This window comes from Poromitra crassiceps, assembly GCF_964638095.1.
Source record: "Poromitra crassiceps genome assembly, chromosome: 19".
In the NCBI taxonomy this organism is placed as follows: Eukaryota; Metazoa; Chordata; class Actinopteri; order Beryciformes; family Melamphaidae; genus Poromitra; species Poromitra crassiceps.
Window position 1 is genome coordinate 20,725,934 of NC_139646.1, and position 27,281 is coordinate 20,753,214.

The following is a 27,281-nucleotide window of genomic DNA, read 5'->3' on the forward strand; positions in this document are numbered from 1 at the left end:
TGTATTCCTTGACTAGAATAAGCTCTGAAACCATGTATTGTGCATCATTGTAGGTCAAACCATTAAAAAGTTCATTTCCACGGCAGACATTTTGGATTTTGGTCTCTCAAATATTTTCCCCGCATTTTTTAAAAATACACCCCGGCTAAATTTGTTTATTAACCCTCCTAGATGACAAATCCATTGAGAAACGGACCTTCGCTCTCCACGGTCACGGAAGTGCCACAGATGACCCTACTATTAGGCTACAACTGCTGGCTAATACAAAATTTGATAAAAAATGAAAATTCAAGAATAATGAATACCGTAGGTACGTTTAAAACACACACTGTACGCAGAAGATATATGCATCGGTATGTTAGATTTCAGTTATTTTCTAAATGGTATCGTTTTATTGGGAGGGCTCCAAGGGGGAGGTGGACTGTTTTGCAGAATAGCCTGTATCCGTCTTTCTTCTCTCTGTCTTCTCTGTTCTAGTTCTTTCCTTGTCTGTTGGAGAAATGCAGAGACAACTGTCACAAAAAATAAATATAATCAAGCACCTGATACCATCAATATTGAACCCTTCTCTACGTATTGGGTCAATATAAAAAAGGACACCTTCAGTTCAGATGTAGGGGGCGGGGCTGACAATAATTGCAAACAGATCATTTGTCTCAAAAACAAATTAGGGAACTGGAATGGTGTGCATCACTACATTGGATGCTATTACCATAGCTAAAATTGTTAGTGATGCTACAGTACTTACCATCCACTTTTCATACACCTCTAAAGCCATTTCATCTTTCTCTTCATTTTTGTATCTGTCTTCCTCAGCTTTGTTTTTGATTTCCTTGCGCTCCTTCCTGACCTTGTCATCGAGAACATTCGTCTTTTTCTCATCCCTTAATTATTTTGAGAGGGGGGGAGAAGAGTATTATGACACAATGGAGTAGCCTTTCAGTAATTAAGTGACACCTCAGAGGTCTGTGTGAGGTGTTTCGCTACATTTTCCAATAACCTAGATGGTTGTGTGAGTGATGGTTGATCAGCAAATGGAAAAAAAACATTTATTTACACTCACCAATTGGAAAAAGCAGATTTGCAGTCTCTCTGTCTCTCCTCCTCTGTTTCTTGTTTTTTCAGCTTGAGTTTATTTTCTGCTTCTCTTTGTTTTCTGTTCTTCTCTTTGAGTAGTTCATCATGTGTTTCTTTCCATTTCTCAAACACCTGTACTTAGTAGAACATTCTTGATCAACATTACAGCTTCCCACACAAGTGCTTATTATATCATTCAGCTTTAATGCACAATAGGTCAGCTGGCCACGTACCTTTTTAGCAGATTCAATTTTTTCTGCTTTCTCTTCAATTGCTCGTTGTTCTTTCATAACCACGTCTTGCTTTTCCTTGGCTTTGGCTTTGAGGGTTTCTGCTTTCTTTTCTTTCCAAACCTCGTAGGATGCAACAGCCTCTTCCTTTTTAGTTTGCTCCTCCTGTTTGTTTTAAAGATGGTAACCAGTGTGCATAGAAATTAAATGACCTAGTTTCCAATATCTGCATGGTCTGTTGAACTACATTGTTCTTCTACCAATCAATATATTTACCTTTTTCTTTGTTTCTTTCAACATGTCCTCTCGCTTCTTTAGCTGCATTTTCTCTCTCAACGTCTCCTTTTTCTTTTGAAGCCATTCCTGTTTTTATAGAGAGAGTAGGAGCACAATGAGTGGGTTTGTGACTTAAATCCACTAGACTGACAATCCACTAGTCTAGAGATATTTATGTTGCCCTTTATATAGTCATAAAATCCCAGATAAAAGTAAAGAAGAGCATTAAAGAAACGTTTTCAATAGAGTGCCATAGTCACACCCTCTTCCGGGTTAAGCATACGAACCATAGACGATACGAACCAAGGGATTTCATTCGGCATTTATTTTTCAATTGACATTTTGTAAAATGCTTATAAAAATAGTTTTACTTCATCAAACTAAGCGACTCTGCTATATTTAGAATCAGGAGAGACCATAATACATTTCACTTGGACAAATAAACAGCCAGAAACAGCAGATTCACCCCCCCCCCCCCCCCCCCCCCTGAAATGTTCTATGGTCTCTCCTGATTCTAAAATATAGCTGGGTCAACTGGGTTTGACAAAGTAAAATTATTTCTATAAGCATTTTACGAAATGTCTATGGAAAAATAAATGGCGGATGAAATCCCTTGGCTCGTATGCCTAACCCATAAGAGGGTGTGACTTTGGCACATGACAATTATGATACAGTATACACCTGGCTGTACTCTGCTCCCATGAATATTACTATCTGAATGAACTTGGATTTAAATGTGTCATATGAACCTCCTTTGAAAAGTGTTTATTCTCCCTTCCCCATGAAATGCTTGTGCATGCAGGGCTACACTCTCTGGGTGTTTTATACTGTTAAGTGTAGCAATGTGGGGCCCTAAATGCTCTTTCATCCAACATGTGTTTACATTCCAAATGCTAAAAAGACAATACAGACATTGATGCACCATCATGATGACATGACCTGGTAAATGGCAGCCCGGAGTGAATCTGCCGTTTCTGGCCGAGACTCCTCTAGAGGCACTTTACGGTCCAGAAGCTTCAGTGTTCCCATATACTTTGACTCTACTTTGGAGGAGCACACACTGTGCGGTCTCTCAAAGCTTTTAGTGAGAGAACTCGATGTCCTAATTTCAATAAAAAAAACAAAACAAAACGAGGGTCAGTCAATCATTCATTTGATCCATTAAGCTGTGGTGTTCTATTGGCCCAGCTTGGATAGTGCAAGCATTTGCATACCTGGTATTAAACGATTTTTCGTGCACATCAGTGAGTCGACCAATAGAATGATCAGAGTCTCCCTAAAAGAAAACATGAAAAAAGAGCCTATATTTACTTTTATTATACAATAAAACTGTAGCTGAATTAGATTTGCTCTGCCAGACACAACTATCTGTGTCCATCAACTTCCTATAGGAGAGGAGATTTGAATTCTGCCTGCTTCTGTTCAGGTCGGTGATGGAATAAATAACCAGTTGCCAAGGTACTGTAGATAGTCTAGTTTAGGTTATACAGAAAGACAGCAAACTAGGCAAAATGGCTTATATTACTTCCTGACACTAAGATAAGAATCAGAAGCAGAATCACAGACTCCCGAGGTGTCAAACTGAGTAAATGTGACATGAAACTAACCGCTTTCTGCAAGGTATTCACCTTATGTAGCCTCGCCCACTTGACCCGGTTGTGTTATGACTTCCTGTTCAAAATGTTGGCTGTTTTACCTGCTCAAACCTAGTCTGACTCACTGGAAGCCGTCGGACTGAGAATGGGCTGCAATTTCACATTGAGTGGCAGATTATTCTAGGCCGATCACAGAACAAACACAATATAACTGTACTGCCACAGGAAGTGTCAACACAATCGCAAGTAATTGGCTGACCGCCGCGTTCGAACATAAGGTGAATACCAAATAAGAGCATCACAGTGAGACCTGATAATGAATATCTTACATGAAATTCTTCAAATGACGTTGAATACTTTCCCTCCTGTTCTTTGCTGTCATCTAAAACGATAAAAACAAATATCAGAGGATAAAAATGTGTTAAAAACAAAAGTTAAAAACAAAAGTTACGCCAAAAAAAGTGAGGCTGAGCATTGCAGTTGTTACCTCTAGATACAGAACCAACTGTGGACTTGGTGAACGAGTGCGACCGCTTGTTTCTCACTAGGGAAGAGGATGTGTGGTCTCCTTCCGGCGTCTAGGATAAACCCATATAAACAACATGTCTCCAATTGGTTAACAAAATAATTATTTTACGGGGGGGAAAGCCCATTTGAACAAATAAGCAATGAGACTCACATGCGGACTGCAGCTCCTGGCAGTGAGCCTGTCAGGAGAGGAGACTCTGGTGATGGTGCTGCCTGTATCAGTCGAGAGGGGAATGGACATGGACGATGTGGGCGGCCTGCTGACATCCAGAGACCCAGTGTCTTCACTGTGCTCCGCCATAGCCTGAAATCTCAATCCAGTGGTCCTTTGCCTTGGTTTGGGTCTGGGCGGCTCACTCTTAATATCACTATCTGAATAACACAGAGTTTGTGGAATTATCAAACATCAGGCGAACATAAATCTGCATGCATTCTAGGGCTGCATCTAATGATTATTTTCCTTGTTGATTAATCTCTAGATTATTTTCTCGATGAATCGATTAGTCATTTGGTCAGTCTATATATAAAACGTCTGAAAATTGTGAAAAATGTCGATCAGTGTTTCCCAAAGCCCAACATGATGTCCTCAAATGTCTTGATTTGTCCACAACCCAAACATAATTCAGTTTACTGTCATAGAGCAATAAACAAACCAGAAAGTATTCACATTTAAGAAGCTGGAATCAGAGAATTAAGACTTTTTTTCTTAAAAAATTACTCAAACCAATTAAACGTATCAAAATAGTTGGCGATCAATTTAATATTTGACAACAACTAATCGATTAATCGTTGCAGCGCTAATGCATTCAGTGCACTGACATTTGTAGGTTGTAGCATCATGTAATGTGCCCTTTGTGATAAAACGCATTGTGGAAACAGACCTGTTGAAGATGTGTGCAAGCCAGTTCCCACTAGCGACTGTGGAGTATTGGATTTTTGTCCTTCTCCATGAAATGAGTCGTTCCTCTCTTTATTCATTTCAGAAAACGAGGGACCCGGGTTTTCCATTGCACCACTGTCACATGGTAAGGGCAAGGCTGTGTCTGACATCTGGTAAGATGGAGATTCACTTGGAAATGTTCTTGTGGACTGAGGTTGGGAATCCACATCACTTTTTCCAGATTTTGCATCCTCTTCATTGAAACTTGTGGAGCGTTGTGAGGGAATTGAGTTCTTCTGGTCACTGTGTCCAGTGACGGAGGAGTCGGGCAGCTCATTTTCACGTGAATCTGATGCCAGCACATCTTGCGAGGGGGAGCTGATTCTTTTTTGGGTTTTCAGGAATGAAACTTTCTTTGGTCTGCTATGTTTGCCTTCATCGTCTGAAAGCTCAAAGTCGTTGATTTTGGCTTTACTCTTTCCGGCCTTGAATGCATCACTCCTCTTTTTTCTTTTCAGAAGTTCCTTCATGAAATCTGCGAAATAATGTTATTCCAGTAAATGATCAAGAAAGAGCAAACTATGCTGAGTATTTACATTGCATCTATCTGAATTCAAGGTAGCTGACTCACTGTCTCATCTTGGATCTTATCTTATCTTACCCTAGCTCCTGCCATCAGCTAGAGGGCGGCATTGTGCATGTTTTAAGGGTGTCATCCTGGCGCAATAAGAGGTATGAAAGTATAGTCTGATTATGCAGTTAGAAAAAGGCTGTTTACACAAAGTAGTCTCCTGTATGTCTATTCTGGTGGTTTAAGATTAAGGATTTTAGTCTAACTGCTGTCAAGGAGGAAGCATCTTTAGAGCCTGAACAGCAGCAAACATAGACACACATAAATGTCCGCATAGCACCATGTAACACCGAGTTTTAAGGTATTGATGCTCTGTGATGTTACCATCATCCTCCTCGAAGTCATCCGAATAGGAGTACTGATCAGCCTTTGCTCTGCCTGCCCTGGCAGAGATAGCAGCTTGAAGTTCATCCTGCAATGCCAATGACACAATTTGAGCATCGACATGATACTTATCAATGCTTATCAATGCTCACAATGTCATAAGTTCGCATAGCCTATCCAGAATAGCGTAGCATTTAACTTACCTGAAAATTTGTTCTTCTTGACGCTTTCGGGCTTTTCGTGTAAGCCAGTGTCCTGACCTCATGGTCAGCCATTGCGAAAACCATAAACAAATGCGATTGTTTGGAGTTTGGAGTTAGCAAGCAAGCTAGCTGGTATTAGCTTGCTAACGCTAAGTACCTACTTGTGGCAACAGTTAGAAAGGAAGCTTCCACCTCTGCTGGTAAGTGGTAACTATACTACTACTTTATAAAGTAACATTATAGATAGTTGTGTTAACAGCGGATAGTTGGCTGACCGAAAACTCATTCATTCATTCATTCATGTTACTGCCGAAATGCATTGGTGAAATAAATAGCATAAGCCATGTTAGCTGGCAGTGCTGTTTACAGTAACCCAGGGAAACGAGTGGAAGATCCGGGTTAAACAGTGCGCATGCTCAAATGATTATACTACTCATCAGCTTATGCCTATTATAATGTGCTTATGACTTTGCTCGTTGCTGATCAGAATAGTATAGTATAGTATAGTATAGTATAGTATAGTATAGTATAGTATAGTATAGTATAGTATTAGTGTAGTAGCCTATTAGCCTGTATCAGACAAATGGAAATTGGAACCCAAATTGAACTACTTTATGAGCAATATAATGTACTGTAATGCAATAGCAATATCTACATACAGTAGGCTATGCAGATCTGATTCTGATTTGCTGCTAGCCTACTAGGATTGATTGAGGCATGCTCTTATCTAATTATTCCAGCATCAGTGCCCATGTCACCCATGTTATGCAATACCTGGAAACATGCTTCAATTGTTATATTCTTATCTTTAGTTGTTAATCTGTTTATCTTTGCAAGGATGAAAGATGAAAGGGGAGTGCAATAGTCTGGAAACAAGACATAGCAAACTGTGAAATCATTTCTTTGGTAGGCTACATTGTCTCTTGCTGCAGGGCGGCGGCCAGCCATGCGTGCTATAGGCAGAGTAAATGCACTACTATGAAATGCACACAGGGTTTTAGATCTGGGTCTAGTTCTAGGTCTGCTGAACACAGAAGTGGGAGCTTTCTATGATCAGCCATGGTACACATCACTACAAAGCCTCTTTGAACTCAGGAGTGCACAGGCTAGTTCATTTTAAAAGTGAAATATAATGACAAATCTTGTCTCAAGTTGAGACAATGAATTAATTGAGTTCATACAACGTAATCTCCTTGGTCTAGTCTCCACTGGCTCCATCTGATCGCTGAGTCCAGAAGGAGAATGCAGAGCTGAAGAGGAGGAACCAGCTCAACATGGAGTTGCTGAGGAAGGAACAGGATGAGGACCATCTGCCCAAGCTGGAGTTAAAGGAAAGACCACTCCCGCCACTAGAAACAGCAACAGCTTGTGGTTTAAATGGTATTTCACTCTGTCCACAAAGAACGTTCTCCTATCTGAGGAACAGACAATGGTCACTCAGTGCATTGTCTCACCGATGGGCACAAGTGCAGTTATACATTGAAACCCTCATGCTTTGACTCTCCCAGTCTCTGCACTGTGGAACTAGGCATGGCATTGAACAGGTGTCTTGGTTTCTGCCATTCATCTATTTGTCTTCAGAGTTCAGATGTTGTCCAAGGTTATCCAGTGGACCCATGAGGGATGTGGATCCACAGACCATGCAGAGTAGGGGACCAATGACGTGATGCCAAGGTCATATCATGTCCAGAGGGAAAAGCTGTGTATGTTACAGCAACATATTTGCAGATTTCCCTGTTCAACCTTTCTGCAGGTTAATTTTAATGCTAAACGTTTATTTAACTGTGAAAGACCCCAGGAGGGAAAATGAAAGTAAAGGGCGGTAAAGAGGTTAAATTAGTACACATATGTACAGATACCTGCAGCAGCTTGTTTTATGAATGTTGAATGTATCACTGCACAACATCATCCTGAGAGCCACACTCTTAAAGAACATCAAGCAACAAGCTTGTGAGATTATACAGCTACTATGATTAAACTCATGAGCTAGAATGAGAACAATGCCAGAATTCATATGATTGATGATGACATTTTTAATTAAAAGCAAATCTCAGAGTGCAGCAGGAAAACAAATTAAAAGCAGGTAGCACGCAACATGAAAGTAACCTGGTTAAAACCATCCTGAGTGATTTGTGATCTCACATTCTGTTTCGCTCTACGTAAACAAAATGTGAGTTCACGTGACCGGATTTGACCCATGACCCGGGTTTACCAGGCTAACAGGAAAGAAAATGAGGCAATTTACACCTGGCATTAACATGCATTTTCAGTCATCAGATTGCAATCAGATTGTGCTTGACCACTTGGAAGTACAGGTGTAAACGCCCCCAAGACACATTGAAGATGGATTCCAATCTGATCGGCCAAACCACCTCCGGAGGTGGTCAGGGATGCATTGTGTACACATTGAACACAAGTGTAAATGCAATATGTGTCCTCTCAATCTGGATACAGCAACTGTATGCGGATTGAGAGGCTACCCATTTTGGGTGATCAAATTGCCATCAGATTGCAATCTGATCACCCAAAACGCATGTTAACGCCAGGTGTAAATGGAATCAGGCGAATGTGGTCAAGCACAATCTGATTGCAATCTGACGGCAGAAAACACATGTTAATGCAAGGTGTAAATGGCCTCATTGGTACAGGAGAAAATGTGGGTAAACTGTTATTACACACTCAAGACATACTGTGAAATGTAAATAACTCCAGATAATGAAAGTTGAAATGATTCTGAAAAAAGGGGGGAAAGCACTTACTCCAAAGACATTTTCTGACACTTTTACAGCCATAACAACAAAATATATCCAGGCAGACTGTTTCAAGCTTAGGTGTAAGAGGGTTAAACTATAGTATAACCTGACTGTAAACATGAGAGAGGTTGGTATAGGCAATAAAATGGGAAAAGGAGGAAAACAAGAGTTTCTTTAAGTGAGCTTTGGCCTTGCAGCTAAACTAAGATTAGCTAAGCTAGATTTGACACCAAAATGTACACAAAATGCAGGAGCTTGTTTGTGCAATGCATCTGTCACATAAAACAAAAACAGCTAGGAAAAATGTTCTGTCCAATAGGCCCATACTTTGGTTCATACTTTGGTTCAAGATGCATGCTCAAAAAAGTGAAGAATTGCAGATGCACTGTTGCAGTTTCTGTAATATTCGGTTGCCAACAACGACCATTCATGCCAAAATTCAAATTAACTTAAAAAAATAACCTTACACTTTTCACTTATGATTTCACGACACAAGGAAATCTGCACTCCCTAAAGATGATTTAGGTATGTATTCAGATTACTTTCTCATTGGCATTCTTATGGCCTATCGTCTGTCATTTTGTCACACATATTACATAGCTAAATATAGCCTCAGATAAGATCAACTTTGCCTCTGCTCATATAATGATTAATGTCTATTTATAATTTGAATTCCCACAGTGTCTGCCACATGTTCATTCTCTGCACACAATTCTCCAAAATGCTGTTTATGAAAAGCAGGAAGATGGCCAGCCACTCAACAAATCAACATGCCAAGGCCAGCAGGCATAGCAACCGGAGAGCCACGGCTGAAGAGAGATGAAATGTTCCAAACACTTTATAGACACAGCTGCACGCATTCTGACAAAATGAAACTTTAGTTCAGACACACTGCAACATTCAGGCACAAAGAGGTCATTACTGGACACTTGAGTATTTAGTCTTGCACATTATGTACTTTGTCTTTAGCTTATTTCTCAAGGCACAGGCACTGGGCCAGGCTGATTTCATTTTCATGTTAATGTTATTTGTGCAATTTTATTCAAGTGAAGGTACAATGCAACCATTTCATTTGTATGTAAATTACTGCACCTAACATCACAATTCAAAAAATAAAAAATATGTCAGCCAAGCGCAATTTTTGTGACATTCCTTTAATTATTTGCCAAGCCCTGAGGATTGATTTTGTCATACTGAATGCTGTGTTGAGAAGGACAATGTCACTTTTTTTTAACCTGGCTGTAATCCTAACAACCTCGTAGATGATGTTAACCAGAAGCATGTTTGGACAAAACCCATAACAGACACCTTATTCAACTCTGTTTCCTGCTGTCTGTTTGAACAAATAACTTCATTGTAGCATTTATGGCCAGCAACAGTAATCTGAAGTTCACCCTCAATCATCTGAGTGATTTGAATGAATATATTTAGCACATATTGGTTTACACAACCAATCGCTATAGGATATTGCCCTGTAAATGCCTATAAATATGAATTACAAATACATAAATTAATCTTTTTTTCAGCGCATCCTTTCATTTACAGTACAGGTATCCATAGTTTGCCCATAATGCATATAGCCTACATAAATTGGGCTTTTAGTGGGATAAAAAGTAGGTAACATACATATTATCTGATTATTTTGTCTTTGTACAACAAATACAACCTTTGATGTTGAAATAATCAACTTTAAACATATGCAAGAAAAAGACCACTCCATGTTGAAGTCCACCATTGTCCTATTGGGAAAGCTTTGTTCGTGGCATGGACATATTACATTTTGAGATATGTGGATCAAAAAAACAAAATGGCCTTGTATGATACATTATAGTCCTGTATTTAGGTCAAGGTCTCTCTCTCTCTCTCACACACACACACACACAGGGGAATTTTTTAGTTTAAGAGGGTTTAACCTGACCACATTCATATTATAATCTTACTCATTTAGATTGTCAATACAACTTTTACCCCTCTCCATTTCAGTGATCCTGACTAGTGTCTGATTGTAATTAAGTATTTGCTATTGGTGTCACCCTGTCCAATTACTTTGTCTTATTTTCCTATGTTAAATTTGATTTCTCAACTTATTATTGTCCCGTTTCAGCTGGGAACATATGGCCAAAAGGCAAAAATGAAGGAAACATATATGGTGACTCACTGCTGTTAATTGGTCCCCATCAACTGATGTTTTTATAGCCTCTATACTGTAAGCAAAAGTGCTTGTAAAATTAATGTTGTCTTTGATTTGCCATCAAAAATAAGAGCACAAGATATGGTTAATGACTTTCATCAGCACAATCAATTAGAGTTTCAAGGATCTCTTACATTTGGGTGCGTCACTATTTATAAATGAGTTAGCCTTGAGCCTTAGTGTTTCCTGGTCGGAGATCAAAACAGGTTAAATTAAGAACTTAAAGTGATAGTTCAGTTTGAGTGCACTTCCCTGTTCCTTGCTGTATACTGTGGTAGTACAAGAGGTAAGTAGATACTGCTCAATAAAGAAGAGACACGATTTGTACAAAATATTTCTGGTACACTGTGAGGAAAGGTTATAACTGCCCATGCAGTTATAAAAGGAGTTCAGAGTCTCTTGTTCATTGTAATCCACCTTTTTAAGATCATGGCATGTCAAACATGTAGGATCCAGTACACATGTTGCAGTTTTACAGTCTGTCATCTCTTAGAAATGGTATCCAATTTGATGAATTGGCTTGGTGTGTGAGGGTTACTCCCCAACGCATCTCTCACCTCTCTGAAGCCCCCCCCACCCCACCCCACCCCCCCCCCCCCCCCACACACACACACACACACACACACACACACATACTGTACACACACAAGCACGCAGCCCTGAATGCATCATTTTCTAGACAGTAACATATTACCCATGCTGGCCAAATGCTCCCCAAGAGAGCTGGCAAAAGCTCCCAAGTGCCAATGGTTTTCTATTATTTATGCTCTGAAATATGTTACATTTAGACAATGAAATGGCTCTTTTCAGACAGGATATAAGGCCACCTCTATTGCAGCCAATAACATCACATTTTGATTAAACATGTATGCTGTTGCATTTTTTTCGTCGACCAAGGTCACATGATTGTCAGACTGATGTGTGTTATTTTCTGTGATATCTATGAAGACAGAAAATGTCAGACAACCTTGCAACAGTGGAAAGTGTGATAGGTGTGATCTAGTAGGTCCTACTGTAATTATATAGGCCTAGCCTATATGATATAGATTTTTTGGTTTGTGTTATTTTCTGTGATATCTATCAAGACAGAAAATGTCAGAGAACCTTGAATACTGCAGCAGTGGAAAATGTGATATCTATTATGTAGCTTATGATATTGATTTTTTGTTTTGTTTTTGGCCAGATGTTTGCCAGATGACAGACATATTGTCAACAAATGCATGGATTGGCGGTTGGTTGTTGTCACTTCAAAGTGAAATTATCACAGAGAGTAAAGTGCAATATTCTAGGAAAAGTGAGTCAAAGTGAATCCATATGGATGATAATGATAATAATAATAATAATGGGGGGGGGGGGTCCGGTCACGATAAACTCAACATCGAGTAGCCTACCACAAGTTCCCATGCATATTATAGGGATTCTATAGTGATAATTCGTTAGGGGGAACCAACTCCATGTCATCCTATAAAGCTGATCTATAAAGGGGATTGCATGCGTGCAGTCGCCTGGAAAGAATGTCTCCTCCTGCAGCTGATAGGTCGTTCGGCAGCGCGCATGGTATTGGCCCACTGGTGTTTTTCTTCTCCGGCTTCTCATTGGCCTTTTGGTAATGATAGTTGCCTGTCATCGTTTGCCCGTGTAGTCTTCAATGAATATTGCATGTGGTGTGGATGTGGCTTCTTCTAGCTTTGGTGCTGGTCATTTGAATCAGGGAGCAAGGCACTGGATTAGCACAGGCACAGCACATGATGGAATTTCTCCCAGACATCGCAGTTTCTGCTCGACTAGGATTATAATGAGATAGAGAAAGTCACTACAACACTCAAGATGTTTTGCACAAAATTGAAGGAGCTGAAAATATCCGGAGAGTGTCCGCTGTCCAGCAGCGCCAAACATGAGCCCCGAGACTTTGGAGAGCGCTCAAGTGACGCCGCGGAAAGGCTGCCTATTTCTAAGGATGTGCATGGAAAAATAGGTGAGGAGGATCCACCTCGACAGAAAATAAGCAGAGCCAAAGTTAACCTTCATACACTTGGGGAGAGCATCCGAAAATTGGCACGTCCCGAGGTGAGTTTGAAGATTTGTTATTGTTATTATTATTCAGCCTTTATAGCCTATGATGTTTTTGCTTAATTAACTGCCTAGGCGTCCTATCCTCTTCGTCCACCAGATAAGATTAATCTTTAATATATTAAGTAGGCCTATTTGCCACGTTTCCTTAGCCTATTTTATTAATGATGACAATAATGGAAATTGTTATTTAGGTATTGTCTTGCTAGTAGCATGGTCATTAACTTGCTGGACACTTTCTCATATAGTTTCAAAGACTGCATACTGCCCTCCAACGAATGATGAGACTATCACTGCATCCCAGGGACGAGGAAAGGTGAGACTCGTTTTAATGCTGCTGCTGCTACTGACTGCTATTATCAACAGCACTAGCCTACTAATGTTATTACTGCAATTAGGCCAACTTCTGCCACAACTACCTCTAAACTACTATGCTGTTACAATTAGGCCTACTACGTCTACCGCTACTAGGCCTCTATACGACTACCAGGCTACTCTACTACCATCACCACCACCACCAACTAATATAACTATTATACTACAATGATGAGATACAACCTCAAATATAGCCTAGACTGTTTTACCTGGAGATAAATCCATCCTTCCACCCATCTTCACTTATCTGGGATCGGGTCACGGAGGTAGCAGTTCCAGCAGGGTACCACAACTAGGCCTCTACTACTACTTTGCTACTAGCCTACTACTATGTGATACAGTCTCAAATATATATAGTTTAGATATGAAGATAAATCTCACAATGCCTCTGAAAATAACAGTGACTATAATAGTGTGATGAAATGATAACGCTTTGGCAGTGTAAACATGAATGACCCCCCCCCCCCCCCCCCGCCTCCGGAATTTCAATGATTCCACAAATGCTTAAGGTTATGTGTATGACCGTGATATTTGTTGTCTTTCCAGTCCAACAAGGTGCTGTACAGACTATCAAGGTTGCGTTGATAAACCTGAGCATTTACTGGAGATAATGAACACTTACTCGAGCAAAACAGGTAATGTTGAGTTGCAACACAAGTTGCATAATCAAAACAATATCCCATTGTCATTTTAAGAAATTGATCATGTGCCCCCCACCCCTTCACCTCTTCCCCTCCATGTGTCCACCAGCTATCGAAATGGATGCGTTGAAAGTCGCCCTCGGCGAGGAGCTCTTCAAAATGTGTTATGAGGAGGACGGACAGATTTTGCGGGTGGTGGGGGGAGCTCTTCACAACTTCCTCAACAGCTTCAATGTCTTGTTGAAACAGAGCAGCGCGCTGCCCAACCCGGACAGAGCGGATTGTGTAAACGAAGCCTCTGTGCTGTGCTTAGACAAGGATCCGGGTCTGCTTACTGTCTACTACTTCAACCCCCACCCCACCACCGAGCTCTTCTTCCCTGGGGTCATCAAAGCTGCTGCGCGGCTGCTGTACCACACCACTGTGGATGTGTTGATGGACCCCCGTGGTGCCAAGGACACCGTCTTGCAGTCCAACCCACAGCCCAGTCTTCTCTACACAGTAGTAGTAAAGGATGCTAAAAGTCTGAGCCCTAGCCCCCTCCGGGCCACCTCAGCCGGAACCCTCCCTACCTCTCTGTTCTCCACCATCTTCCCTTTCCATGCGTTCCTGGACCAGGACTTGGTCTTGCTCCAAATAGGACATGGGCTCAGGAAGAGATTGCCCAGGAAGGACGGACTGAGGCGGCCGGCTGCCTTCCAAGAACATTTCTCTATTGTCTCTCCCCAAATCAAATGCACCTTTCAAGGTATCCTGACCATGCTAAACACCCAGTTTATCATTCGGATCAAGCATGGAGTCTCCACCACTGACAACACAGGGAAGGTAGGTTCTGTATCTGTGAGATATACCCTGAAAACACACATCAGACATCACTAATGAGGTGTAAAAGGGCTTACAAATGTTGACTTGGTATGAAATCAGGTAAGACAGGGGAAACAAATACAAATCAGGCTGTTTATGCGGTAGGGCTTATTAGTGGCCTACATGATACCCCCCAGAGGAGAGTAGAAGCAAATGTCAAACCGCGTTATCCATCAAAGCACCACGATGCTCGTGCTGTTTATGTAAGGGTGGGTGCACAGGATTGGATAGGATGACGAGAAAAACATTATCAGTGAATAAACGTGGTGATTGTATAATGAATATTGACATTCAATCAAAATGTGATTTTTCGGATAATTATTTATTCGTCGACTAGTGGTAGTTGTACCTTTAGCAGCAACATATAAATCCAGATAAAAAAGGTAAAAAATAAACGATATCACACAAATGATTAATCCAAAATATAGTCTTTACACATCTTAAAACATGTTGGAGGGGATATTTGAAGTTTAATAGTCTTCGAAACCTACTACTATAATTGGAGGCCTGTCTGTCTGTCTGTCTGTCTGCCTGCCTGTCTGTCTGTCTGTCTGCCTGTCTGTCTCTCTGTCTGTCTGTCTGTCTGTCTGTCTGTCTGTCTCTCTGTCTGTCTGTCTGTCTGTCTGTCTGTCTGCCTGTCTGTCTGTCTGTCTGTCTGCCTGTCTGTCTCTCTGTCTGTCTGTCTGTCTGTCTGTCTGGAGTTGCAAGATGTGCCGTTGCTTCGATCGCCTCCAAAAGTGTTTGTCCAGTGTGGTTTGACCTCCCCCTTTTTTAAATGGAAATGTGTCTCTGTCAAAACAAACAGAGTGTAGGGTACACACATCCAAACCAGGACACGGGCTGCGTTCCGATCTGCTAGTAGTTCCCAGCAAAGTGGACTGCACAGGGTATTCAGCCATGTTACTTAACATGGCTGAATACCCTGTTACCCATATTACTTAACATGGCTGAATACCCTGTGCAGTCCACTTTGAACGCAGCCACGGAGTCTAAATAAGGCATGGCCGATGATGTCACAGACAGTGATGGGGTCATTACTAGCTCTACAGTTCTAGATGGCTCAGCCTAGTGGCCAGGTCACTACCATAGTGATGTCATAAATCATGTGATGTCATCAGCAATGTGACTCTAGCAATTGTGTGTGATGTCCTCTGGAATTATTTGCCTATGTAAATGCACAAGCAATTTGAGAGCATGATTTATCAATTTAACGTTCAGATTTTGCACCCTTGGATAGGGTTGGCACGATGGATGATGGCATCGACCATCGTCGATGGGCCGACCCCCATCGACCTCTGAGCCTTCTACATCGGACCATCGTGATTAATTATCTGTTTGAATTAAAAATTTGCAGTTTTAATAATAAAAAAAGGCCAACTCCACTCAACGGGGGACGCGCGGGCGGCATTAAACAAGCGCACCCAGTTCAGAGAAGCGCTAGAGCGGAGGAGGAGGAGGAGGGGCAGATAAGCAGAAGTAAGTTGTGTTGTTGTGAAAATGTTAAAACAAAGAAGAAACTTCACATTCTTTCCTGTTTTCAACCCAATGTAATGTCACAAGTCTTTAACTGTCAATTCAACTCGCCTGTGTCAACGCCTGTTTCCTGCTGCTGTGTTTCTATTTCTTCTTAATGTTAACGTTCAAAACTGAGCCCACACGAATCTAACGTTATATCCACCAGTAATTCTGTCAGTTTTCTGCCAGCTAGTTAAATTCAACACACACACGTTGGTCAGGATCTGTAACGTTAACGTTATTTGTTTTGCGCCGTTCAATATTTCTGGTAGTGACAGCCACTGCTTCAGTCGCCTGGCTCTGTGCTGTAGTAGTAGCCTATCATGCTGGTCTCATGTAGAGCTCAGCTGTCCTGTTGGAAACGTGAACGTGCGGTGCATTACGGCACCGCAGCGCTTCTGCTCATGGATCTCTTCTCCTCTCTCAGATTTGTTGTGCAACACAGCCAATAGAATGCCAGGATAGTGTCACATGATCGCTGGGTCGGGGATCATGTGACACTATCCTGGCATTCTATTGGTTGTGGATTTCTGACAGAATTGTTGCACAAAAAATCTGAGAGAAGAGAAGAGATCCAAGAGCAGAAGTTTCAAGAGCGCACAGAAGCAGTTTGAAGGGGGAGGAGAGGACATTTGCATGCAGGCACAGAGTTCGAGCGAACAGTTCGAACAGAACAAATGTAAGTGTGAGCAGGGGATTTTTGAGTGTGAGTGATGGAAAGTCACTCGAGCAATTGGGATGTCATCAGTGAGTGATGTCATCAGTGATGTTACTTGAGCAATTGTGATGTCATCAGTGATGTCACTCTAACAATTTTTCCCTTCATAAAGCCTTCCTCCGTTTGAGACGCAAGGAATGGCTGCTCGAGCAGGGCGTGACGACAGACTGCTCCACAATGCCGTCGATGCAGGAGACCTGGACAAACTGAGGACCCTGCTGCAAGAAGACCACTTCAGAAGGCAGATCAATGAGAGGAGTATTGTGTGGTGCTACGGCACCCCTCTGTGGCATGCAGCCAGCCAGGGTCACGCTGCCTGTGTGGCCTACCTGATCACCCAGGGAGCCCAGGTAGACCTTTTTGACATATTCCACACACCTCTCTACTGCGCCGTGTACCGCGGTCACCTGGACTGTGTCCGGATCCTCCTGGAAGCCGGGGCTGACCCCAACAGAAGAAGCTACCCATACGCAGAGACCCCAGTCAACTGTGCTGCCCAGTTGGGAAGGGTGCACATATTGCAGGAACTCATCAGGTTCCGTGCTGCTCTTGACATGGACAGCGTTGACACCTTCGACAGGGCTCCTATCCACATCAGTGCTGCCCACCACCACCTGGACTGCTTCCGCCTACTGCTCCAGGCCACTGCCGTTCTGAACCGTGATGTGGCTCATCGCCTGCTGGATATGGTGCTGAGGTACCGGTGCAACGTGGCCTTCGTCCAGCTGCTCCTGGACCACGGCGCCGACCCAGCCCTGATGACCTGCAATCAGGCAGAGCTGGAGGAGAAGGCGGATCCCGAGGCTCTCAGGGTCTTTCTGGAGGCCAAGAGATGTCCTCGCAGTCTGGCCCACGTGTGTCGGATCCGGACCCGCCAAGCGCTGGGCACACATCGCCTGAACCAAGTCCACTCCCTACCACTAACACAAGTGATGAAGGACTTTGTGCTCCACCAAAACTGACTTGAAGGACTGTCTGTTTATTTATTTTCATTTCCTAAATTTAGTTCTTCAGGGACTGCATGTTTCAAACAAATACCATCAGCATACACCACCTGTAGCCAATCCTACGACTATAATTGGAGAGCTGTGTGTCTGGTTCAGGGGCGTAGCTGGCCCACCCACTTCTTGCCTAGGCCCATCCAATCACGAGACTTTAAAACTTTCTAAATGGCCGACATTACTGTCTTTCAGAGGCTGTAATGGGCTCATTTTTAGAGATGAGTGAGGCCCCTGCTATCATATGAAGCTAGTATGTATTGGTGCCAACCCTGTCATGTTAACTTGTTGGGAAGGAGGCCAGGGGCGGTTTTAGGATGACACCTTTGGGTGGGCTCAGCCTCCAAAGAATGTATATGGTGGACCGCAGACCCCCTAGGGGGGTCCGGGAGCATGCCCCCCCGGGAGAAGATTTTGTACATTTCAAAGTAAAAATTGATTAATCTGGTGCACTTTGAGATCAAAATGAAGAGACTAGATCTATGAAGAAAGCTTAATCAATTTATCAGATTCACTCTTCTTCTTCTGTGTGTGTGTACTTCTTAGCAGATACAGCTTTTTCTCACAGTTCCTCTGTTCTCCACCTCCACACAAAATCAATAAAACAATAATCTAAGAGTGACTTGAGGTTAATGAGGTACCAAAGAAGTTAAATGAATTAATGTTATAAACTGTATGGCAACCATGAATAAAGCTAACCTTCACACATAGCAAGCAACACTGCAACAGGCATATTAGTGGCTATTCTAAACATAGGCTACGATTTAACACATTACCAAAATGGCTGGCCACTTAGCATTATGCTAGTGGGCATTTGCATATCAACAGACTTATTAACAAACAGCTTAGCACTAGTAGCCTAGTTTACACCTCAACTCAGTAGCCCCACAATGATGATCACAGGTACCCAATACATTAGATGCATGATGTTGCCCCCATTCACTTCATTGTAAACTCTGGTTGACTAATGAAGAAGTTCATTTACAAAATATAACTTAAAATAAAGACTTCGTTTTTCAACCAACTCAGTGATCATGGTGTTTAACACCTTACTCACTATAGAAAAGATACTTAATCTACATTGGCTTGGTGGTGGTCTCTGTTGTCAGTCTGAGGCTCTCAAGGAGAAATAGAACACTTCCTTATTTCCTCGGTGATCAATTTTCCAGGAGTGTAGATAAGTAACTTCCTCTAGACCTAACCATATTTTCAAAATAAAGGTTGTATGTTGCATACACCAATCACCAATACCATTATTATTAATATTTGTATGGCTTTAAAGCATTTATGAGAGATGAATAGAGGAGGGCCAGCTATTCTTATTTTTGTAAAAAAAAAAAAAATACCCTCTATCTTCCAGGGTGGGCTGAGACTATCTCAGGGTGGGCTTCAGCCCACCCAAAAAGGGTCTAAAACCGCCCCTGAAGGAGGCTAAGTAATGCTCTAAATTTAGGCTAGATTTTGGCGAGGCAAAAAGTGGCATGGCCATTTTCTAAGGCAGGGGTTCCCAACCTTTTTTGTACCGCGGACTGGTAGGTAGATAGATGGGGAAAAAAAGTTGCGGACCGGTTGTCAATTTTAATAATAAAAAAAGGGGGGGGGGGGGGGGGGGGGTTATAAACATAGGCTATAATATGGTAGTTGAAACATAGTTTCAAGTTGACGTTTATTTATGTTTGTTGTTTGTAAAACCAGGCTCGCGGCCCAGTACCAAATGCGTTGCGGCCCGGTACCGGTCCGCGGCCCGGTGATTGGGAACCACTGTTCTAAGGGGTCACTTGACCTCTCACGTCAAGATATCTGAATGAGAATGGGTTTGGGGCTGAATGAGAATGGGCCCACTTTATACTACTCCTATGCAGTTTTGCAAAAACCATGCAATGCATGCAGTATAAATGTGTTATTTGCAGCTATTGTATTTGAATATTTTTGGATACTGGGCACTTTTTAACACTTTTTGAATTGCCTAAATTGGGTATGAGTGGAAGGTTGATACTCTTGTTATTAGAATATAGGAGAAATTATGTGATGATGCTGCCATGCTAGCATGACTTATGTCAGCATGCAATGGTCAGCATGCATTTTGAGCTGAGCTAAGTGCTGTTTGAATCCTCTACCCACAAGGCTTGGTCAGTGTCAAAAGTGGGGTTTTGCTAGGTGTCAAAAGGGCATAAGTGTAGTTATACCCTTTTGACAGCAAACAAAAACTTTTAATGACTGCAGTACACTATACAATGATTTCCCTGACCCTTTGGACAAATGGAATGACCTGTCATGTTACCTAAAGATCAGCTGGATCATGTGTCCCAGGACACATGACTTACTGTATATTGATGTGTCCTGGCTGGGACACATTCAAAGAACTGTAAACCCCTGTAAAACTCTTACTATCAGACCTCGTATTGACCAGTTCACACTCCTAACCTTATAGAATAACATTTGATTATAGGCCTAAGTATAGTAAGTAAGTGGGAATATTAACATATTTATATTCATCTCATATTGACCTAGAATATGAATTAGAATATAGGATAGTAGAAATTATGTTATCATGCTGGAATGCTAGCATTACTTATGTCAGCATGCACTTTGAGCTGACCTAAGTGCTGTTAGGATCCTCCAGTCTACCCACAAGGCTTGGTCAGTGTCAAAAGTTGAGTTTTTCTAGCTGTCAAAATGGCGTACATGCAGTGACACTAGGGATGTTCATCAATTATCGAAAATCGATAATTGATCGTTAAGGAATTGAATAGATCATGTGGAATTTGGATTGATTATTGTTATTATTTAAAAAAAAAAAATTGCGGACTAGGTTTGGGTGGAATTCGTTCCTCCTCACCCCACTCCATTGCACAGCCGAGTAATGTGAGGTGGAGCTTCATATAGTCTCTAGTTTTCTGGCTGGGCACGGGCCTTTGTGCCAACAAAACTGTTTAAACATGGGGAATTCACACGGGCATGCGCCGGGGACACAAACAAACGCACCCAGCGGTCTGCAGACCTCAGTGAGGCTCAGGCCTGTTGATTTGACTCTTGTGCTGTCAGCTAAAGCTGGAAGACGCCTTACATCATGTAACCTGACATGTAACATGTTTGTTTACCTGGCCACAGCGCTAGTGTCTGATATTCTTACAACACAGCGGCATTGCCATTATAGCTGGCCGAGAACGCGCAACGTTATTACCAGACCAAAGTAAAAAAAAAAATATATATATATATTATTATTATTATTATTATTATTACGCTATCGATAATTGATGAATCGATAATTGATCGTTAATTTTCCCGATTTTCGATTATGGAAATTTTTCAAAATAAACATCCCTAAGTGACACCCTTTAGACAGCAAACAAACCCTACTTTTACTGTCTTTGCAGTGAGCTATACAATGATTTGTACATAGGTCATAGGCATTGTGACAGCACTGATGATGTCATCAGTGATGTCATAAGACTGATGATGTAATCAGTGATGTCATAAGTGCAGGCCCGTCGTGCTCGTCCAGTCCATGGATGTATTAAAAGAACTGGATAGGGGACGTGCCACGCCCACCCATGCATTCGGACGGAGGTTGCTCATTGGCGCATGAAGCCATCATGGGGGCCTTTTTTCTTCCTGGTTTTACTTCCTGACCATGCAGCCCAAGGCAAAGTGCGCATGTGTGCCATGACGTGTTCCATGACGTCTCCCACCCCTCCCACCCATGGATTGTATTACAAGAAGAAAATACCCCCGTATACGGCTCTTAGTGGCTTCTGAAGAAAAAATGCCCCATAAAAAATTAGTTGATAATTAAAAGAGTCGTTTCATACTTTGACTGACACCCGGAAAAAATTCCCCTGGGTTTAACAGCTGCCGGGGTCCCCATGCAAGTGGATGGGAATGTTCCTTTCTGGGCTGCATGGCGTCACGTGACTTGCAATACAGAGCTTCGCCACCATGTTCAAATGGCTTCACAGCCCAGCGCTATTCCTGGGGGCTTGGTCCAGTCTCGTTGGGCTCAGGCTGAAACTCAGACCCGACCTGACCAATTATCATAAATTGTCAGCCCGAGCCTGTCAGGTTGGGTTGGGTCCCGTCGGGCTCGGGCTGAAACAGAATTCTAATCCACTGTCAAAAACAAAGTTATTGAGCAAGTCTGTCAGGAGAAGTCCTGATTCTAACAATTAATTTACAACTCTCCTAACTTCATGGGGTGTATGGGTAGTGTAGAGGTAAAAGCACTCGCCTATACCACCACGGAGACCCGGGTTCAATTCCCGGCGGTACCTCCGGCTTGGGCAGACGTTCCTACAGACACAATTGGCCGTGTCTGCAGGTGGAAAGCCGATGGGGTATGAGTCCTGGTCGCTGCACTAGTGCCTCCTCTGGTCGGACTTTTCGGACGGGAGGGGAACTGGGGGGGTGATCCTCCCACGCGCTATGTTCTACCAGTGAAACTCCTCGCTATGAAAAGAAGTGGCTGACTGCAGATGTATCGGAGGAGGCATGTGCTAGTCTATGGCTCTCCCCAGCTCGGCAGAGGGGGTGGAGCAACAACCAGGGGAAAGTGGCAAAAAAACATAATTGATTAATTGATACAAACAAACAAAAAATCTTCTAACTTCACTCCAGACCTCGTCTTAAGTTCTCATCAACTGATTTGTCCTTTCAGCTGATGGACCTGAAAGGCCAGATGATCTACGTCCCTGAGTCCAATGCCATCTTGTTCTTGGGCTCTCCGTGTGTGGACAAGCTGGAGGAGCTAACCGGCCGCGGCCTCTACCTGTCGGACATCCCCGTTCATAACGCGCTGCGTGACGTGGTGCTGGTCGGCGAGCAGGCTAAAGCCCAGGACGGGCTGAAGAAGCGTCTGGGGAAGGCCAAGGCCGCCTTGGAGCATGCTCACCAGGCACTGGAGGAGGAGAAGAAGAGGACGGTGGACCTTCTCTTCACCATCTTCCCGGGCACCGTGGCCCAGCAGCTGTGGCAGGGCCACACGGTTCAGGCCAAGAAGTTTGACCACGTCACCATGCTGTTCTCTGACCTCGTCGGCTTCACGGCCGTGTGCTCACGCTGCACTCCCATGCAGGTGGTCACCATGCTGAACGAGCTCTACACCAGGTTTGACCACCATTGTGGAGAGCTTGATGTTTATAAGGTAAACATATATATGTATACACACACACACACACATACTGTATACAGTATATGTATATATACACACACACACACACACACACACACACAGTGTTAAAAAAAACGACAGCAGTGATGTTTCAAAAATAGAAATGTATTCTTTTGACAGTAAAGGCGGAGTAATTCAGCGTATAGTATTATGGTACGAGGCATATGAGGTCAAATGATTTACAGCATGTTCTCATACAGATTTCAAACGGTGAACAAAATAACACAATCTTGCTTTACAGTCTGTCCTGTGCTGTAGCTCAACCAACGAGCACAACTCTCTGCCAACTGCTCCTCCTAATCTACAGGGAGGTTGGCTAATGTAATCAGACTGTCATGGAAGCATAGCACAGAGAGCTGCATGTTTGACAAATATCTCGTAAAACACTAGGAAGTCAGAGGTTCCTTCGGGACCCTGTTTCCACTCCACATATGTGCCTAAAAATAGTTTCGCTCCGTCTCTGCCACATATCTCTCGAGTGCTCTCCTGTCCAGATTTACATGCGAGGAGAAGAAAAAAAAAACATCAAGCACATTTTGGACTTTTTAATTCGTTCAAGATGGCCAAGGGTCAAGTACGACTATAATCTTTTAGTTTTATTGTCCCTCACTTTTTCTCTCTCTCATGTCTCTGCTGCAGTCTGAGAAGCAGGTGAACAGATTTGTCTTAGTCATTGTGCTCACAAGGACTTTTGGAATAGCAAATTTGCAATAAAATGACACATCCCACTGTAGGTCAACTAAACGTGGTGCTTTGAACACATTGAGGGAGCAGCCACAAACATTCTTCTGATCATCTTTTTTTGTGTGTGTGCTTCAGTTGCCAACAGAAATCACTTTCACTTTTCTCCTCCCCTCGATACAGGTGGAGACCATCGGTGATGCTTATTGTGTAGCCGGCGGCTTGCACAAGGAGCGCGACACTGACGCCGTCCAGATTGCACTCATGGCCTTGAAGATGATGGAGCTTTCAGATGAGGTCATGACGCCAACTGGGGAGCCAATACAGGTGAGGGTCAAACAGGACTTATTCAAACACTCGTTATGCATTTAAGCGAAAAACGCCCATGTTAAATCCCCATAGACTTTTCCTCTCACGAACCCGGAAGTATGCTTCCGGACTCATTCCTGTGTGCTATCTCTTTTGAATTGTTTTTGGTTGAAACCCACTTGTTTTGCAGATGCGTATCGGCCTCCACACTGGCTCGGTGCTTGCTGGTGTAGTCGGTGTAAGGATGCCACGCTACTGCCTCTTTGGCAACAATGTCACGCTGGCAAACAAGTTTGAATCTTGTAGTCAACCTAGAAAAATCAACATCAGCCCTACAACCCACAGGTGAAGTAACACTCCATACATTATATTATATACATTGTAGTCCAGTGGTTCCCCAACTTTCTTTTGTCATGCCCCCCTTTTATGATATAGGATAATTTACGCCACCCCCATCCCCCCCCCCCCCACACACACACACACACACTGCACCTAAAATGTGCCGTAGCCTACCGTCTTTGTTGTGAATTGATTATTAATTGCACTATATGATATAAATGTTGTTGTTCAGTTTTTTGACTGAAAATAATAGATCAAATTAACTTACAAAAAGACAGTAGATTGCTTTCTGAGATATTTCTTGTAAATATTGTTGAATATATTTTCACATTTAAAACAAAATTAACTTACTTTGAACAGTGCAGCAAAATGTCACCACTTTTAACACCAGAGAGGGAGAGAGAGGGAGAGAGAAAGAGACAGCCAGAGAGAGAGGGAGACTTGTGGGGGTACCCACAGAAACCGTTTTCATTCAGATATGTTGAGGTGACAGGTGAAGGGACATCTTCGAAAATGTTTTTTTTCCCCTCGCCAAAATTTGGAGCATTATTTATCCCCCTTCCCAACAAGCTAGCATGACAGGGTTGGTACCAATGGGTGCCTTAGGTCATCTAGTTTCATATGATAACAGACACTTCACTCTGGCTTTAAAACCGAGCCCCCTATACAGCCTCTGAAATTAACCAATCGGGAGCACAGCAGGAGAAAAGGTTAAAAATCCTGTGGAAAATATGCAGTGTTGGCAGGTATGTAGTTCCTCTGCGCCCGTTTGGGAACCACTGAGCCCATGCCAAGAGATTGCTGTTACTAAGCAATGCTGATGAAGCTCTTACAAACAAGGAAATGCTAAAATATACAGAGTATCAGATTCAAATGATCTATTACATGATGTTACCATTTGTTTCCAAGAGCAAATTGTTCCAGAGAGAAAAAACATACTGTGCCTGTTTGTTCTACAGGAAACCTCAATTTTAACATCGCACTGCGTTTCCTCTTGTGTCAAATAAGCTCCAGTGTTTTATTTTTTTGGATTCATGCTTTATTTGTGTCCCAGATTGCTTAAAGACTGGCCAGAGTTCGTCTTCATTCCCAGGAGCAGACAAGAACTTCCGGCCAACTTCCCCGCAGATATCCCTGGTGTTTGTTACTTTTTGGAGGCTTTTGATGGTCGCCCCTTCAACACGACGGATGACTCTGGAACCAAGTGAAGTGGATACTGCGCCGCTAACGTCATGCCTGAGAAAACATAAACCTATCTGGTGAAATACAGTGTGAACACCTTGTATATTTTGGTTTGGATTGTCTGGACAGTGACGATGTTGGTCTAACAATTCAACTCTGACAGCTGCTTACATTTAGAGAGACATCAGTTTGTTGTCAACAATTGGGAGTCTCGTCCCTGTACAATGAACCACGTGAACAGTTTTATTAGAGAGATTTACCAGTCACATTAACTCCATTTTCCTTCCAGAATGTGTCTTCTATCTCTGAAATAGACAAATTATGGAAAAGTGTTCTTTGCTGAGTTACAATACAGAGCATGTCAATGGTCAAAAACAGCATTCTGCAAGCTAGTCATGTAATGCAAGTCAGTTGTCATTGTCCTTGCTTTGCCCCTCTGTAATGAAATTTGAATAATGTGTAGATATGATACAGCAATGCTTTGGATGTCGATACTGAAACAGTATTGTGTTTTGACTGTGTTATACCAGAAAGGTCCATTCACATCTCCCAAGAATAATGTACACTGGTTTGATGTTATGAAAGGAAAGTCAAGCCAAATAGGGAACTGGCTTCACAAGTTTCAAAATAGAATTTCATCACAAATCATTTGGAAAAGCTGAAGAAAGTGATCTGGTTTCTTAATTGATTTATGGAGATTTTGGTCTCATTCAGGATTCCCTCCTCCCCTCTTAGTGAATTGCAGTGACAGAGATTCAGGTGCCTTATCAGAACTATAGGCAGGATCAGAGACTTTAGTTTTCAAGCATAAACACTTTTTTGTTGCTACCTTTATTCATTTTCCTTGTAAATTGTAAAGTATGAATTTACGTGTGCCATAATCTCTTGTCTTTAATAATCTCTTCTTCAGCAAGCAGTTTTAAATGTTATGTTGATTTTGGTGTGTTTGCGTCTTTAAGGCTGTCTGGTTCCAACATAATATATATTTGAATATCATGTAACTTAAACTGACATAATGTAACATATAATAGGTCAAAAGCATTCCAATAACCCATTTTCCTAAAGTCATCTATTTTTACTTTTTCCACTGAACACTTATTTAAACTACATTTATTATATCCATTTCATAGCACTCCTTTGTCATACAATGAGAATAAGACACAACAAGAGTACAATGAATGTTCTACTACTATACTCATGATTTACTTTGATCATTAAAAAAAATATTTTGTAATGTAATTAGAGTGCAATAAATATTAATATTAACCGAATGGTATCCAAGTTACTGTCTGTCTCTTCTAGGATTGTTTCTGGTGTCCACACATGATTTGCAGCATTGAATGTATTGTGTGTGTGTGTGTGTGTGTGTGTGTGTGTGTGTGTGTGTGTGTGTGTGTGTGTGTGTGTGTGTGTATACATGTATATGTATATATATATATATATACACACACACACACACACACACACACACACACACATACCCACACAGTGTGTGTGTGTGTGTGTGTGTGTGTATATATATATATATATATATATATATATATATATATATATATATATATATATATATATATATAATGTCTCACAGGGTTAAAAAAAAAAAAGTTAATTAGCAGATAGAATAAGTTGTAAAGTAGGCTACAAACAAAAAGTATAAACATTTAGTTAAGCAGTACAGTAATGTTGCTGGCTGATGAGGCCTCAGGTTGATCATCATCAGTGGGACAACCCCCG

At 42.1% G+C, this 27,281-nt stretch overlaps 2 protein-coding genes across 2 annotated transcripts; one reads left to right on the forward strand and one right to left on the reverse strand.

Annotated features, from left to right (window-relative positions):
* Positions 1-369: 369 nt before the first annotated feature.
* On the reverse strand, positions 370-5,816 carry map9 (microtubule-associated protein 9; the record flags this gene model as incomplete). Its single annotated transcript, XM_083655831.1, has 12 exons — positions 370-489; positions 749-884; positions 1,064-1,209; positions 1,311-1,472; positions 1,584-1,670; positions 2,523-2,685; positions 3,536-3,560; positions 3,666-3,756; positions 3,858-4,078; positions 4,891-5,121; positions 5,542-5,629; positions 5,745-5,816. 12 exons carry the CDS (start codon positions 5,814-5,816, stop codon positions 370-372), a joined length of 1,542 nt encoding a protein of 513 aa, XP_083511957.1.
* Positions 5,817-12,515: 6,699 nt separating this feature from the next.
* Positions 12,516-25,573, forward strand: gucy1a1 (guanylate cyclase 1 soluble subunit alpha 1; the record flags this gene model as incomplete). Its single annotated transcript, XM_083655832.1, has 8 exons — positions 12,516-12,755; positions 13,007-13,074; positions 13,680-13,768; positions 13,884-14,599; positions 22,524-23,009; positions 23,901-24,044; positions 24,217-24,371; positions 25,420-25,573. The coding sequence occupies 8 exons, from the start codon at positions 12,516-12,518 to the stop codon at positions 25,571-25,573; spliced, it is 2,052 nt and encodes a 683-aa protein (XP_083511958.1).
* Positions 25,574-27,281: the final 1,708 nt, after the last annotated feature.